This window comes from Macaca fascicularis, chromosome 5 (assembly GCF_037993035.2).
Source record: "Macaca fascicularis isolate 582-1 chromosome 5, T2T-MFA8v1.1".
Lineage (NCBI taxonomy): Eukaryota > Metazoa > Chordata > Mammalia > Primates > Cercopithecidae > Macaca > Macaca fascicularis.
In genome coordinates, this window is record NC_088379.1 from 6,175,086 (window position 1) to 6,191,990 (window position 16,905).

General features: G+C 54.1%; 1 protein-coding gene across 12 annotated transcripts in view; it reads right to left on the reverse strand.

Moving 5' to 3' along the window:
* TBC1D14 (TBC1 domain family member 14) overlaps positions 1–7,110 on the reverse strand; it is a 122,704-nt gene extending 115,594 nt beyond the window's left edge. For 7 of the 12 annotated variants that reach the window (XR_012434641.1, XR_012434638.1, XR_012434639.1 and 4 more), the window contains exon 1: positions 6,407–6,577. Coding sequence is in view for 1 of the 12 variants with exons in the window: in XM_074039379.1 (XP_073895480.1) it covers positions 6,849–6,955 (107 nt within the window). In the remaining 11 variants the exon portion in view is untranslated. Of the gene's footprint in view, positions 1–6,406; positions 6,578–6,848 lie in introns of those variants that run through there. The other 5 variants (XR_012434642.1, XR_012434640.1, XM_074039378.1 and 2 more) reach the window with 2 other exon arrangements.
* Positions 7,111–16,905: the final 9,795 nt, after the last annotated feature.

Sequence of the window (16,905 nt, forward strand, 5' to 3'; positions counted from 1 at the left end):
TGATGGTCAGGAAAGTGAAAATTCCTCCCTTGACAGATGTTTTCCAAAGTCCCAATCACTAACGTCCTAGTGACAGCATCCCACTGCAACAGTGACCACTGCGGTACGCACCCCTAGGTAGGCACAGGAGGAACGGACCCAGCGCCTGGCCCAGCACCCTGCCATGGAAGACACTGAACCCAAGTCAAATGGTGATGAGTCATCACTTTCCGGCCAACAGAAAGATATGAAGTATGGATAAGAGAAAGACCGTTTCCATTCCATGCAACGAGGCCATCTGAACTGTATTTACCTGTCACAAGACTCAGTTCCGCAGGAAGCAAAGAGGACAGCTGCCCCCGAGGGATTCAATCAACTGTCACTCCACCAGAGCCACAATCCTCACTTCAGTACAAGTCAGAAAGCGGAGGGTAGCTCTGCCAGTGACTCTGCATGGGGCTTTGGAAAACAATCCCGTCTAGAAGCAACTGCTTGATTTTCTCCTCCTTAAAAAGCAGTGGGAATGGTCTTGACCCAAGTCTTCATAAATAAAAGCAACTGTTTACAAAGGCCAAACCAAACGATCTGGGTGTGTTCCCACGGGGTAAAAACATCCACTTAGTGGCTTCAGGGAGAAGTCATGCTGCCGTCTGTGTAGACATCCACGGGCAGCCTCTTCCCAGGGCTGGAGCACGAAGCTCTCCTGTCCCGGCTCCTCTCTGGACGCTCCACAGGACAGCTGCCTCTTCAAACCCCAGTGGCAAGGGGGCACTGTCCTATCTGATCCTCAAAGGGCGGTGTGTTCACCTTTACTGCCAAGCCTGCCATCATCCCAGCTCTGGCCACTGACTACTGGATTCTTTTTTTTTCTTTTTTTTTTTTTGAGACAGAGTCTCACTCTGTCGCCCAGGCTGGAGTGCAGTGGCGCAATCTCGGCTCACTGCAAGCTCCGCCTCCCAGCTTTATACCATTCTCCTGCCTCAGCCTCCCAAGTAGCTGGGACTGCAGGGGCCCACCACCACGGCCGGCTAATTTTTTTTTTTTTTTTTTTTTTGTATTTTTTAGTAGAGACAGGGCTTCACCGTGTTAGCCAGGATGGTCTCGATCTCCTGACCTCGTGATCCGCCCGTCTCGGCCTCCCAAAGTGCTGGGATTACAGGCGTGAGCCACTGCGCCTGGCGACTTCTGGATTATATTATTATTATTTTTTTTTTTTTCCTGAGATGGAGCTTCACTCTTGTTGCCCAGGCTGGAGTGCAGTGACACAATCTCGGCTCACTGCAACCTCTGCCACCCGGGTTCATGCAATTCTCCTGTTTTAGCCTCCCGAGTAGCTGGGATTACGGGTGCCCACCACCACACCTGGCTAATTTTTTGCATTTTTATTTTTTTTAGTAGAGATGGGGTTTCACCATATTGGCCAGACTGGTTTCGAACTCCTGACCTCAAGTGATCCGCCCACCTCGGCCTCCCAGAGTCCTGGGATTACAGGCGCCCGCCATCACGCCCGGCTAATTTTGGTATTTTTAGTAGAGCCAGGGTTTCACCATGTTGGCCAGGCTGGTCTCAAACTCGACCTCACGTGATCCGCCCACCTCAGCCTCCCAAAGTGCTGGGATTACAGATGTGAACCATTGAGCCTGGCCTCTTTCTCTGTTTTAATTCAAGTCCTGGCTCTGGCAGAAAGGACTGGACGTTCCAGGCTCACGAACATGAGCAGCTGCCTCCGCTCCCCAAGCGCAGACGACACATCGGGCACTGCGTTCCATGTCTATATCCACTAGTTCTGTCACCTCCACAACCATCCAAAGAGCTGACAGAAGACTGAGGTCTAAAGGGTGCTACGTAGTAACAGAGCTGTGCTGGGCTAGCCTGGGTAGCCGGGGCACTTACTCTTTGCACTGCTACACACACGGCCTAAAACAATGGATTGATTTGCATTATGTAAAATGGAAAAGGCCATTATAAAAGTAGTTTGGCTTTTAAATGGGTGATTCTTTAGAATAAAAGTAGTCCTGAAAAAAATTTCCTAGAAGCTCACATATTCCTCCAGAGGGTGAGTGGCAACTTTCAGACACTTGGAACTTAACACAACGCTGTTTAAGTTTCAGCCCACGTATGTTTCAGCAAACCAGGCAGAAACTGGGGTTATTGTTCAGGGTCCTCAAAGGCTCCTTCACAACCCTAAGGAGCTCTTAACTTACACTGACCACTGGTTATGATTAAAGGCACAGGTGGAACTTTTTTTTTTTTGAGATGGGGTTTCTGTCACCCAGGCTGGAGTGCAGTTGTCTGATCTTGGTTCACTGCAACCTCTGCCTCCCAGGCTCAAGCGAGCCTCCCACCTCAGCATCCCGAGTGGCTGGGACCACAAGGCGCATGCCACCACACCCACCCAACTAATTTTTTGTTTGTTTGTTTGTTTGTTTGTTTGTTTGTAGGGTTTCACCATGTTGCCCAGGCTGGTCTTGAACTCCTGAGCTCAAGTGATCCACCCCCCTCAACTTCCCAAACTGCTGGGATTAGGGGCATGAGCCAGGGGTGCCCGGCAGAGACATTTTAAATTAAAGACATTCAATGCAAAATGTTTCAGCTTCACTTAGTGATTTGGTAAATTACTAATTAACTAATTTTCCTAAGTACTTGTGAAGTGACTGGGAGGCCAATGATACATTAGGAAGATATTTAGACTACTTAAAGCCGGTCTAGTTTATAATCTTAATTATTAATAAGAGAAATCATTTACTGAGCATTTAGCATGTACCAAACACGCGGGGAGCCATCACATGCTCTAATAATCACAAGCCTGCCAAGGGCACTGAAGAAACGATGAGATTCAGAGAGGCTAAGTTACGCACCCAAGGTCACACAGCAACAGAAACTGAGTTCAAACCAGATCTGACATCAAAGTTCATACATGGCCTGCTGGCATACTTATGAATACAGTCCCTAAACTTTATCCCCCTTCTTCTCAGCTCCTTTAATGTTGCCAAAAGGTGTATTCACCCAATAACCCTGATCATTCATAAGCTGAACACTTAACCATTCTTACACTTCCGTGTATGTATGTTAGGCTTCATATGAAGTTTTAAAAATAAAATAGGCCAGGCACAGTGGCTCACGCCTGTAATCCCAGCACTTTGGGAGGCCGAAGCAGGTGGATCACCTGAAGTCAGAGGTTCAAAACCAGCCTCGCCAATATGGCAAAGCCCCACTATGGCGAATCTCCACTAAAAATACAAAATTAGCCAGGCCTGGTGGCACATGCCTGTAATCCCAGCTACTCTAGAGGCTGAGGCAGGAGAATCACTTGAACCTGGGAGGCAAAGGTTGCAGTGAGCTGAGATCACGCCATTGCACTCCAGCCTGGTTGACAAGAGCGAAATGCCGTCTCAAAAAATAGAATAGAATAGAATAGAACAGAACAAAACAAAATAAAAAAAGAAACAAAATAAACAGGAGGGAAAAAATAATGCAGGTTCCAGCAGCAGGCTGCCTGGGTTCAAGTCCCAGCTCCTTTGCTCACTAGCTGTGTGAGCTTGGACTCATTTCTTAACTTCCCTGCACCTTGGTTTCTTTCCTTGCAGTAAAATGAAGACAATAAGAGACCCTATTGGGTTAGGCAGTTGACAGGATTAGGGGAAGAAATCCACATAAAGTCCTTAAAATCGTGCCTGGCACAGGGTAAGCCTTAGAAAATGTTGGCTGGTGTTATTCTTTCCTGGACACGGATAGGGCCAGCCAACTCAGCCCCACTATTTTAGCAACCATTTGCATAAGCAAGGCCAGACACAGCCAGTCTGTGTCTACAAGGCCACAAAGTACAGCTTCTTCCTGTCACCAGTCTCTCTCCTCACACCTGCTGTGTGATACTGACGGGGTTCTGGGCCTCAACTTCCCTATCTTTAAAATCAACTGACTAGTCAAGCAGACCAGTCCCTGTGAGCCTTCCAGATGGACAATCAAGAATTCTAAACCACCCGGGCCCAAGAAACTTTCTTTCTTTTTTTTTTTTGAGACGGAGTCTAGTTCTGTCACTAGGCTGGAGTGCAGTGGTACGATCTTGGCTCACTGCAACCTCCATCTCCTGGGTTCAAGTAATTCTCCTGCCTCAGCCTCCCGAGTAGCTAGGATTACAGGCACGCATTGCCACCACACCGAGCTAATTTTTGTATTTTTAGTATAGACGGGGTTTCACCATGTTGGCCAGGATGGTCTCAATCTCCTGACCTTGTGATCCACCCACCTCAGCCTCCCAAAGTGCTGGGATTACAGGCATTAGCCACTGCGCCCGGCCAAAACTTTATTTATACACAGTCCTAAAACACACGTTCAGCTGGTCATGGTGGTGTGTTCCTGTAACCACAGCTACTCGGGAGAATCGCTTGAGCCCAGGAGTTCAGATCCAGTCTGGACAACATAGCATGACTCCATCTCTAAAAAAAAATTTTTTTAAGTTAACAAACACATACTCACTTTCCTAAAATCCTCTTGTATTCTCTATGTATTAATGTTTATACTGACAACAAATCTTTTCCAAGGTCTCAAAGACTCCCCAAGCCACCGCCGACCTGCAGGGCAGGCATCCTGTGCTGAGGCTAGGACTCAAGGTTAGAAGCTCTGACCAATGTGGGAGAGAGATTCAAACAAGCTGCTCTGACTCTGAGAGAGGCCTTCTACAGTGCACCAGCTAAGGAATCAACCCAGAGTAGAGGAGGGAAGGAGGAGGCACGAAAGACAGGAGTTCACTCACTAAACGGGGAGTAGGGTGGAGACAGCACACCCAATGCTGAGGAACTGCAGGGGCTAAAGGAATACAGGGGAACAGCAGAAGCCAGGCCAGGCAGAGCCCAGGCTGAATGTGAGAGGGTAGGCTGGGGGCAGACGGTGAAAACTCAGTTGTACAAACAGGAATCAAGCCCAGCTCAGTGCAAAGCGCTGGGACAGCGGAGGACACCGAGGTGAGCAGAGCCTGGCCCAGTAGCCTGCCTCACTTTGAATCCCATCTCTGCCTCTCCCCATATGGGTGGCTCCAAGCCAGTTACTCTGTCTCCCTTAGTCTCAGCTGACACCCTTGATGTTTCCCAAAAGGTGTTTTCACCCAATGACCCTGAGCACCAAGTTCATGCCAGGTTCTCAGTAGGACTGGAGATCTCATTAGGATTGTGGAGCCCACAATCTCAAGGGGTCAAACACACAGCAAAGAAGCAGTAAGAGGGTTGGTCGGAGAGGGGAAGCCATACCCAAACTGAGATATGGCTTGGTACTGGCCAGATAAACTGGGCAACAGGAAGTGTTCTAAGACTGCTCTAAGGACTAGCCCAGTCCAGGCAAAGCGACTACCAGTTTCCAACAGGCAACCCACCTCTATAAAAGCCAGACAAGACAGTAACTAGGTGCTAACATCCTACAATACTGGGGGCAAGACAGTGAGCATTTTGTCCCCAAGACCCCACCACGACTACCCTCCTCAGCTAGCCTCACTGCGTGAAATAACCAAGGTGATGCCCAGGGGCCTCCAGTAGGGTCAAAAGGCACCGGTGCCCATAAAACCTTTCCAAGCAAAACTTCCAATTCCACGCTGGGGAAAACGGCGTCCTATGCAACTTTAAGACAGAAACGACCTCACGTGGCCTGGTCAGGCGCAGTCACTCCGGGACCCGCAGGGTCATTCCCCTATCCTCCTGACCAGCCGTTCCCATCAGGGTCGGGCCCCACAGCCTAGAGAGACTCCTGGCGGGAGGGGGCCAGGAGTCCCTGGACTCACTCCTCAAGGCAGCTACCCCGGCCCCGAGAGGGTCCCCGGGCCAGGGTCTCAGCCGCCCGGGAATGGGAGTCTCCGAGGCGGAGGCAGGGGGATTCCCTAGCCCAGGGACACAGGGTTCGCGTGGGGTGGAGGTCCAAGGAGGTCTGGGCTCCGAGATGAAAGGGGATTCCGCGGATCAGGGACTCCAGGGGTAGAGGCGTCCGAGATGAAACGGGGGTCAGGGGCTCCAAGGAGGAGGGTCCGCTGCCCTGGGGGCTGAGCGTCCGAGGTGGAAGGGGACTCCGGGGTCGGGGTCTGGCGCACCCAGCCGCCTCCTCTCAGGCCGGGAGCCTCGCGTCGGAGGAGGAAAACTTTTCGTCAAGTTCCGGGAAAGGAGCGGGACACAGCGCGCGCCTCCGCGAGGGCCGCCGAGTCCCGAGCGTCGCCCCAGCCCCGGAGGCCCCGCGACGGCACCCCGGGCGTCACGCACGCGCTGCCCTGGCGTGCAGAAGCCGCGGCCGCGCGGCGAGGGACACCCAGCAGGACCCGCGCCCGGCGACCCGCCTCGCCCCGGCCGCTCCCCGCCTCGGCCGGCGCTGCAGCAGGTGGCGGCCCCGCGCGCCCTGCCCTCCCTCGCGGCCCGCGGCCCGCGGCCCGTCCCCCGCGGGAGGCTCTCAGTACCGGAGTTAGCGCGGCTCCGACGCCATCCCCGGGACCCGCGGGCCCGCAGCCCAGACCCCGCAGGACCCGCAACTCTCGCTGCGAAGACGCCGGGCGCGCGGTAGGCAGCCGGTCCGGCCCGCAGGTGCGCGCGAGCAGCCCGCGGCGAACAGCGGCGCGCACCCTCGCTTCGCCCCGCCCCCTCGCCCGCCCCTGAACACGCCCCCACGCACTTGCGCCCCGCCCCTGCCGGCCCGCGCCCGCTCTTCCGCCCGTGCTGCCGCGTCTAGAGCTCGGCGCTCGCCCGACTGTCCCTCTTCCGGGGGCCGCCCGCCGCGGGCCTCCGGAGCGGCGTCGCCAGCCCTTTTTACTCCCGAGAACCAACCGGAGTGGCGAGGGACTGCGTTGAGCGGGCCTTTGTGCCCGCAGAGCCCCCGCGGACATCCGACAGAGGCCCCCTTACCTGGTCGGCTGTACCCGCAGCCATCTTGGAAGTGGGAAGCGGCCGGGAGGGGGAAGGGGCTCGAGCGGGCAGGGCTCAGGCGTAGGGAGCCGAGCGGCGGAGCGCATCGATGGGGCGCCCCTGTCCCGGCCGGTGTGCCGGAGACAGCCCGGGCCCCGCCGCGGAAGGGAAGGTCTGCGTGACACCGGGGCTCAGGCCCCGCCGCAATGGTCTTGGGAGCGGCGCCGTGGCGTCCTCCCAGCCGGCCTCAGTCTCAATCTATAAAGGGCTTTTCCGAACGTTCTCTCGTAATCGCGCTGTGACACGGTGCCTGGCGCTGTAATTCCCAAACTGGTCTGCACTTTAGCATTGCCTGCAGAGCTCTTAATATTCCGAAGCCCAGGCCGATTAAGTGACAGTCTCTGAAGATGAGATGGAAGCATCATCAGTTTAGGAAGCTGTGTAATGTGCACGCGGATTTGGAAGCCACTGGCCTGGCGTTATCTACATATTTGGCCTCAACATTGCACAAACTCCAGAGACGGGATCTATGATCATAGCCATTGTACAAAGCGGGAAACGAACTCAGAGATGAAGCCCTTCGCCCAAGGACCCGGGTGGGTCAGTAGCTGAGAGGGGCAGAAACCGGGTTCCCTGCCCCAGGGCCCTCCACAAGTTGGTAGACAGAAGCCCCTGTTGACGGGCACTGGGTCTTCATTCCCCTTCTAGACTGTGGGTTCCATGAGGAAAGCCGGGATTATCTTGTTTACTGCTATTTTCCCTGGACCTGGCAAGTAGTAGGTATTTGACTGTTTATTGGGTTGTCCTTAGATTCTGGGGACTTGAGGGCAAGAGGAGAGACCCAGCGCTGGGAACCAGAAGGCCTGGATTTCCACTTGGCTTTGGCTCCTGCCAACCGGGAGCCCTGAGGGTTGTCATTGGCAGATAAATTACCAGAGAGGAAACCCTGGAGAGACTGACTACAGCCCAATCTAACGGAAGACTCAGCCACTCAGAAAGGTCCGGGGCAGGAGGAGTTTTCCCATTACAGGAAGCATCTGGAAGCATGAAATGGAAGATCTGTCTCTGCTGCGGTCTTTAGCGATGGGCTAGGGAACCCCGAACTTGGGTCTCCCCTCCAGCTCGTGGCTGTAAAAACCCTCACCATTTATGAGATATGACGCAGAAGCAAGAGGGATTTTTAAAGGCCATCTCTTGAAAGCAAACATTAACATCCCTCGCAGTGCTGCATCATAGAAGCTTTATAAATGCTTAAATTTCTGGGGGTTTTAAGTAAAAATAATACGAGGCCTCCTTCATACCTCTTAAAACAAGGCCTCCCCAGCTTTTTCTAAGTAAACCCTAGTGGAAAAGTACAGACTGCTTCAGTCGTGACTTAATTAGCAATTTAATGCGTTGGATTAATAGATCTGCTTGGGGCTCCCAAATCCCTTCCAGCCCTAATTCTGAGTCTTAGGGTCTAAAGCCCTACAATGACAAGGAACCATTGTTCTGTATCCAGAACCAAAGTCTGTGGTCCTGCAGATTTGCACCTGGCGCCCTCTGCCTGCCTTTTCCTCACTGGTCATCCTGCTGTGCCCACCCCTTCTCTCCCGGAGCCTGTCATCACCTGCACCTGCAGCGTGATTTGACCCACGCCTTACCTGTTGCCCTCAGCGCCCAGACATGTTCTAGACAAATCTTCATTGCAACTTGAGTCTGACAAAATTAAGAACACGGCGAACAGGATTTAGCCATGTGGCTGTGGGTGGCCACTTCACCTCTTAGCACCTCCCTCACCTTCATCTCTGATGTGCAGGTAATCCCGGGATCAGGGCAGTAAGCCCTGGATCTCAGCTCTGCTGGCTGCTAAACTGGTCCTTGGACGTCGACCCCCATCATAACTGGCTAGATGAAGCCATCTCATTCCGCATGCAGACTCTACCTGAGGTTTCCAGAAGGATTATCTCCCCCAAGTAAAGCCATCGCTTAGTGTGGACAAAAGCCAGGCCTCTTAGCGCCCTCTCATCCGTTCCAGGCAAAGGACCTCCGCATGGGAGCCCCCGGGCTGGCTAACTCCTCAAGTCTCCAGGAAGCCTCCCCTGCTCCGCCCCAACCCTCCCATATGTACAAGAAACATGGCGTCTGCACCTCCCAAGTTGAGTTGTAGTGAGGTTTAAACAAGTCTAAATTAAATGACAGTATCTAGCATGTTTGGAGAACTCTTAGCACGCCCCCCCTCTCCTCAGACACCGCATTGAGGGACCTTTTCCGGCCTGACCTCGGAGCCTCCCAAAGCTTGCTAGGCAGGAGGGGCCAGCTCACCTTGGAGTTGGGGAGGGGAATGCCTTTCCCAGTGTCCATGGAAGACAGCCGTGAGCACCCACTCGGTGTCCGCTCATGCTGGGTGCTAGGGACACCAGGGTGACCCACAGCCCACAACTCCTGCTGTTTTAGGGCTTCCAGGACAGACAGGTGGTATCTTGAAAATGCAGCCTTGGCCTAGCACTGTGGCTCATGCCTGTAATCCCAGCACTTTGGGAGGCCAGGGTGGGCAGATGTCTTGAGTCCAGGAGTTCAAGACCAGCCTGGGTGACATGGCAAAACCCCCCATCTACCAAAAAATAAAAATAAAAAATAAAAAAATTAGCTGGCCTTGGTGGCACACACCTGTAGTCCCAGCTACTTGGGAGACTGAGGCAGGAGGATCGCTTGAGCTGAGGAGGCGGAGGTTGCAGGGAGCCAAGATCACACCACTGCACTCCAGCTTGGGTGACAGAGCGAGACCCTGTCTCAAAAAAAAAAAAAAAAGAAAAGAAAAATGCAGCCTTGTCCCCTTGCAAGGAAAACGGTTATCTGACCAGAGGCATGTCTCGGGAGAGTCATCACCAGGTGTGAGAGCTGGCAGGACCCTTAGAGAACATCAGGTCCCCTCTGACTACTCAGAGGGAGAACTGAGGCCCACAGAGAGGTGTGCGGAATGGCCCAAGCTCAGGGGCAGTGGGAGGTGTGCACACAATAAGGCCAGAGGCTTCCTGCCCTGCCGAGCCTGCCTGCGTCTCAGGAGATACCGGGGATCCATCTAGTTTCCCCAACACACATTTTTGTCCCAGCTCTTTCTCAGCCCCTAGATGTGAGCTCCATTGTGGAATGGATGCGTGACTCTTGCTGGTACCTGTGTCTCTACCTGGAGTCATCCCAGTGCCCTGGGCTGTGCTGGCTGATTCATCTCTATTATCACAGTTGATCCACACAAGCTGCCAAGCTGGCACCTGGATTCTCCTTTTCCAGGCAAGGAAACAGGCCCCAGGCGGTGAGGTCACTTAGCCCAGAGCTCCCAGCTCGACCCCCGCGTCCAAAAGCTGCTGCCCAGTCTCCATCGTCCTTCCCAATCCCCTTGCCCCGGCTCCTGTTCAGAGTCACCAAGGGCGACAGCATGAATGAAAGTAACAGCAGCTGTGATGCCACACAAGGAGCTCAACTGGGCAATGGGCCCATCCCTATGGGGCAGGGGCAGATTGAGAAGCATTTATTTTTTCCAAAGAGCTTCCCTTTGGCCCAAGGGCTCTCAGGAGTCCATGAAGAAGCAGATCCTTTCTGCCTCCATAACTTGGAGTGTCATCTCCTTCACCATGGAGACAGGACTTCTCGTTTTTAGGACACAATGCCTGGAATTGAGGTTTCTCTTGTTGGTTCTGGAAATTGAGCAGTATGAGAAAAAAAAAGCAAAGGCAGGAATAGCCCAGATGGCTAGAGATCAGCAACCTCAGGCACACAGAAGACAGCAAGAGCCACCGAAATGGCAAAGTGCCAAGTAAGCAGGGGAGCTGCGGAGAACCTCTGCACTTGGTGGCAAGCAGCAGCACTCAGGCCCGCACACCAGAGCCCAGCCGCTGGCGTCTCACAGTTAACAAAGGCAGTTACCTGTGTCCTAGCTTGCAGTCCATTCTGAGCAGCAAATTCAGGGAGCCGGAACTCCTAGTAGCCGCACATTCACCACAGGGCAAAGGCATGGGTACCACAAAAGGAGGCACGAACAAAACATTCTAACACACAGAATTCCTTCGGTCTCATAACAGAACTGAAGGGAGCCATCCTTATATAAAATTATCCCCAAACTGAGGCAGACTGTTGTCAAAAAGTGTTCACCACAGTTTTACCATTCATAAAATGGGAGCAGTCTCATGTTATAAAAGTAACATGGACATAATGTACATGTCCAGCAATGAGGGAAGGGAATGGAGTAACTCAAAAGGAGCCATCAGAAAAATCTTTAAAGAACTGGGCTGGGCGTGGTGGCTCACGCTGTAATCCCAGCACTTTGGGAGGCCGAGGCGGGTGGATCACGAGGTCAGGAGTTCAAGACCAACCTGGCCAACATGGTGAAACCCTATCTCTACTAAGAATACAAAAATTAGCCAGGTGTGGTGGTGGGCGCCTGTAATCCCAGCTACTCGGGAGGTTGAGGCAGGAGAATCCCTTGAAACCGGGAGGCGGAGGTTGCAGTGAGCCAAGATAGCGCTACAGCACTCCAGCCTGGCAACAAAGTGAGACTCCGTCTCAAAAAAAAAAAAAAAGGAATTGACAACACTGAGGAAATGCAGAAATGTGGAAGCTAAAAGAGTCACCCTCGAGTGTAATCAAAGTATGTGAATGCACTCCATTCACAGCAATCAAAGAAGATGAGAAGAAACACCAACATGGGCATCGCAGCTCAGGCAAGTATCTGCTGCCTGCGGGCTTTTTCCGTTGTTGTTGTGTTTGAGACAGGGTCTGGCTCTGTCACCCAGGCTGGAGTGCAGTGGCACAATCACAGCTCATTGCAGCCTTGAACTCCGGGGCTCACACAATCCTCCCACCTCAGCCTCGCCAGTAGGTGAGACTACAGAGGCACACCACCATGCCTAGTTAATGTTTTATTTTTTGTAAAGATCAGGCCTGCCTTTATTGCCCAGGCTGGTCTCAAACTCCCGAGCTAAAGCCATTCTCCTACCTCGGCCTCCCAGAGTGCTGGGATTGCAGGCGTGAGCCACCGTGCCTGGCCTAGGGAATGTTTTCTAAGCTCCTTTTCAGAGATGAGAAAACTGAAGCGCAGAGAGGTTGCTGCACCACTCATCAGCCGCAGATCAGGAAGCTCCAAAGCTCCAAGTCATGATGTGCATAACGTGGAAAACAATGACTGAAAGGAAGTGTACCCATATTTCAGTGGTTACCTCTAGAAAGCAGTGTTACAAGTACAATGTAGTTTCTTTTTTGGACACATCTGAATTTGCCATTTTTGTTGTTGTTTTTGAGACAGGGTCTTGCTCTGTCGCCCAGACTAGAGTGCAGTGCTCACTGCAGCCTCTGCCTCCCAGGCTCAAATGATCCTCCCACCTCAGCCTCCCAAGTAGCTGGGACTACAGATGCGCCCCACCACACCTGGCTAATTATTATTATTTTTTTTGTTTCAGATGGAGTCTTGCTTTGTCGCCCAGGCTGGCGTGCAATGGTGCGATCTCAGCTCCCTGCAACCTCTGGCTCCAGGTTCAGGTGATTCTCCTGCCTCAGCCTCCCAAGTAGGTGGGGTTACAGATGTGCACCACCACACGTGGCTAATTGTTATATTTTTAGTAGAGACAGGGTTTCATCATGTTGACCAGGTTGGTCTTGAACTCCTGACCTCAGGTGATCCACCTGCTTCGGCCTCGCAAAGTATTCGGATTACAGGCGTGAGCCACCGCGCCCGGCCTATTTTTTGTTTTTGTTTTTTTTGTAGAGACAGGGTTTTGCTGCGTTGCTCAGAGTAATTTCAAACTCCTGAACTTAAGTGACCCGCCCACCTTGGCCTCCCAAAGTGCTAGGATTACAGGCAATAGTTACCGTGCCCAGCCTGCTTATATTTTTTTTACTTTTAAATTTGCTCCCAACAAACACATGCTGTATTTATGCTACATGCTATGCTCACTAATGGGTAACCAGCAGGCCTAGAGAAGCACAGGAACCTGGGGCCATCAGACAAAGGTTCCCCGCCGTCTCCCCAAGGCCGAGAGAAGCACGACAAGTACTGCTTCCATTTTATGAATGGGAACACTCAAGCTCCAGGAGGTTAAGGAATCAATACCGGGCCAAACAACCCTCGCCGTTACTGGGAGCGAGGACAGTACAGCTGTGCGTCTGCTGGGCCGTGTGACCTGCCTTCTTCCGCAGCATCTCAGCCCCGACGCCTCCATTGTACTGGGGGCGCTTGAATCCAGGTAGATCTGGCTCAAAACCTAAGGTCACTCATTCCCAGAGCACCCCAAGTGATTGATTAGAAGAAATCAGTTTGTTTTTGTTTTGTTTTGTTTTTTATGAGACGGAGTTTCGCTCTTGTTGTGCAGGCTGGAGTGCAATGGCGCAATCTTGGCTCACCGCAACCTCTACCTCCCAGGTTCAAGTGATTCTCCTGCCTCAGCCTCCCACGTAGCTGGGATTACAGGCATGTGCCACCATGCCCAGCTAATTTTGTATTTTTAGTAGAGACGGGGTTTCTCCACGTTGGTCAGGCTGGTCTCAAACTCCCGACTCCAGGTGATCCGCCCACCTCGGCCTCCCAAAGTGCTGGGATTACAGGTATGAGCCACTGCACCTGCCTGGCTAGAAAGAAGTTTTTTTGTTTGTTTGTTTGGGTTTGTTTCTGAAATGGAGTCTCGCACTGTCGCCCAGGCTGGAGTGCAGTGGCGCGATCTCAGCTCACTGCAAGCTCTGCCTTCCAGGTTCACACCATTCTCCTGCCTCAGCCTCCAGAGTAGTTGGGACTATAGGCACCTGCCACCATGCCCGGCTAATTTTCTGTATTTTTAGTAGAGATGGGGTTTCACCGTGTTAGCCAGGATGGTTTCGATCTCCTGACCTCGTAATCCGCCCGCCTTGGCCTCCCAAAGTGCTGGGATTACAGGCGTGAGCCACCGAGCTGGCCCAGAAAGAAGTTTTAATGAAACAATGGGTCCTGCAAAGACTGCAGCCCATGGCCTGAGGTTGGGGGAGGAGACTTGGGGGATCCCCTGAAGCCATGGCTTAGTGATTCCTAAGAGGCACCCAGTGCTGGAGGCCATGAGGCTCTAGGTGCTAAGAAAACAGAAAGCGCTTGGGAACGGGGCTCCATGTGACAGCACACCAAAGTGGAATTTTCCAAATAGCCTTATTTTTAAAGGCATCACCCAGTTGCCTGCTGCCGCCACCATCACAAAGCAAAGCCCGATTTAGAAGCAGGCAGGAGTCAGGGCTCACGTGGAGCTGCGTGGGGGTTGAAGAGAAGAGGCGGGCAGGGGATGCAGGCCCAGCTCCTTCCCACTCCCGCTGGTCCTCTGAGGGGACTCCCCCGCCACACGTGAGGCCCTTTGTCACCAGGCCTGAGGTCTCCCCAGGCCCACAGAACCACCCGGGGATCCCCAGAAGTTCCTGGAACTCTCTGGAATCCCTGCATTTGCACCCGCTGTGCCCTGACCTGCAGCCCCACCACGACCCGCATCCCCCTCTCACCCCTACTTCCTTCGGTGCTTGGCCGGTTCCCCCAGGTGCTCTGACCCTTGGGAAATCATTCCTGACCCTCATCTGCCTCCCCACCCCCTGGCTGCCTGGGGCTCCCGCAGCCCCTCCCCGCGTTCTTGAATGCCTTCATGTTCCTGGACCCTGGCACGCAGCCCAGGGCCCCCACAGGATGGAGCGGCAGCAAAGCCTTGCTGAGCCCTGCATGGTGCGTGCGTCAGCCCTCTTCACCGTCATACCCACCTGAGGGGCAGAAGGGACACTTAGGCTCACACAGGGAAACCTCCCTGCCCGCAGCCCCACGGCGTCCTGTCCTTCCTCCCCACTGCAGCTGGCTGTTCTCAGATCCCACGGAAACACTCTTGGGTGCCTTCTTGCCTGTCTCCCTCCAGAGCCGCTGCCCTTCCTCTTCAGGGCGGGAGCAGCCTCAGCTTCCTCATCCCCGCCCCAGGGGCTTCACTGGAGCCCCAGTCCTGGGGACCTCCTTCTCAGCCACAATCACCTGCCAGCAGACGCCCCCCACAGCTGCCCATGTGCCCACAGATGTTCTAAGCCTCCCCCGTGCCAAGCATGGTGCACAGACTGGTTGGAGGGTAGGATCTGTTCTTGTTTTAATGGTGGTGGGAGGGGATATGAAGGGGAGGGAATTCCCAAGACGGGCCTGGAAGGGTGAGGGTGAGTTGGCCAGACAGGAGCAAGGCAGGGGCCACCCAGTGTCCCAGAAGGAGGGACCTCGTATTTCTGGGGCAGGCTGGGGCGACACAGTGGATGGAAACACATCCACCTCCAATGCCACTTCATTTCCACCCACCAAGGCCACCAGGATGTTCTGTGGGGCCATCAGCCCCAATCCTTCCTGTACCTCCTCCCAAATCTGACTCCAGTCTAACCTTGCAACCCCATCCTTCACTCTCCCACCCCATCTGATGTGCAGTTTCCAAGCACATCGGTCTTGGATGCGCAGGTCTAAGCTTCCCCTGTCCTGTTCCCCTGCCTGGACCTCCCTCCTACCTTCTCCAGCCATCACAACGACCCTGCCCCCACCACGTACCTCCCCACCCTTCCCCTGACTGCCCATGCCTGGCAGAGCCGGCCACTCCCTCCAGAGGGGCCTCCAAGGCCCCTCTCGAGTTTCCAGACCCCTCTGCGGCTGGAGGCAGCAGCAGAGTTCGGGGCTCCCAGCCCTGCGCAGCACAGCCAGGGGAAGGTCTCCGTAGGAAATGTCTGCTGAATGACCGGTCCTCCTCCTCCCACACCACAGGGAGCGGGTGGGACTGCCTTTGAACTCCAAAACAGGCCAAGAGATTTGCCAAGGAGCACACCATGAAGGGTGCTGTCTGGAGGTGTGGGTGGGGCCGGGGCCTGGCCCTGCGGTCGCCAGACTTTTCCAAGAGTGTCCCTCTCCTAGCCCTTGGACATTCGCCTCCCCCAGTCCCACTCCATGGCCTCTAGCACCGTCTGTCCCTCTGCGTCCCCCATTAGACTGTGAGCCCACCCTGGCACACAGGAGCTCAGGACAGGTGGAGGCTGGTGGGTCCAGGTTACAGGATCTCATCTCCAGACACTCCCATAGACATTCCCAGTCCCGGGGGCCCGGCCCTCCTGGAAGATCCCAGCTTCACACAGCAAACGCAGCATCATCCTCCCCGCAAGGTGGAAACCCAGAACAGGTGGGCCTGGGGTGGGAAACACGGTGGGGCTGGGGTTCAGGGCAGGGAAAGAAGGAGCCACTCACCTCGCCTCCTCCCTCAGGGTCCACCCAGCCCCTTCCCTGGAGGCCCGGGGAACGGCAGGCTCCTCACACTCACGGCCAGCCCAGCGTCCAGCTTCCGCCCCCGAAGCTCAGGCCTCTCCTCATCACCAGCACCTGCCTTCAGCCTAGAATCAGACTCAGCCGCCCCTGCCAGGAGGAGAAAACCCCTCCAGGGCTTATTCCTAGTGGCCTGCCAGCTGCGCCCACTTCTCTCCAACCCCACACGGTCAAGCTTCCAGAAAGAGTGGTCAACACACACCGATCTACCGTGCCTCCCACCCTTTGTCACAGCGTTTTTTTTTCTGTTGTCCAGGCTGGAGTGCAGTGGTGCCATCACGGCTCACTGCAGCCTCAACCTCCAGGCTCAGGTGATCCTCCCACCTCAGCCTCCCAAGTAGCTGGGACCACAGGTGCATGCCACCATGCCCAGCTACAATTTTTTTTTTTTTTTTAGAGACAGGATCTCACTATGTTGCTCAAGCTGGTCTCAAACTCCTAGGCTCAAGCAATCCTCCTACCTCCGTCTCCCAAAATCCTGGAATTATAGGTGTGAGCCACCATGCCTGGCCCACACCATTTTTTTTAATGGAGAGCCAGACCCCCTCACCGTGGCTCCCCCAGAATAGGGGAGGGTTTGGAGACACCTGTCTGACATGGGCTCATCTTCTTTTTTTTTTTTTTCTTTGTTTGAGATGGAGTCTCTCACTCTGTCACCCAGGCTGGAGTGCAGTGACACCGTCTCTACTCGCTCATTGCTACCTCCCAGATTCAAGCGATTCTCCTGCCTCAGCCTCCCGAGTAGCTGGAATTACAGGT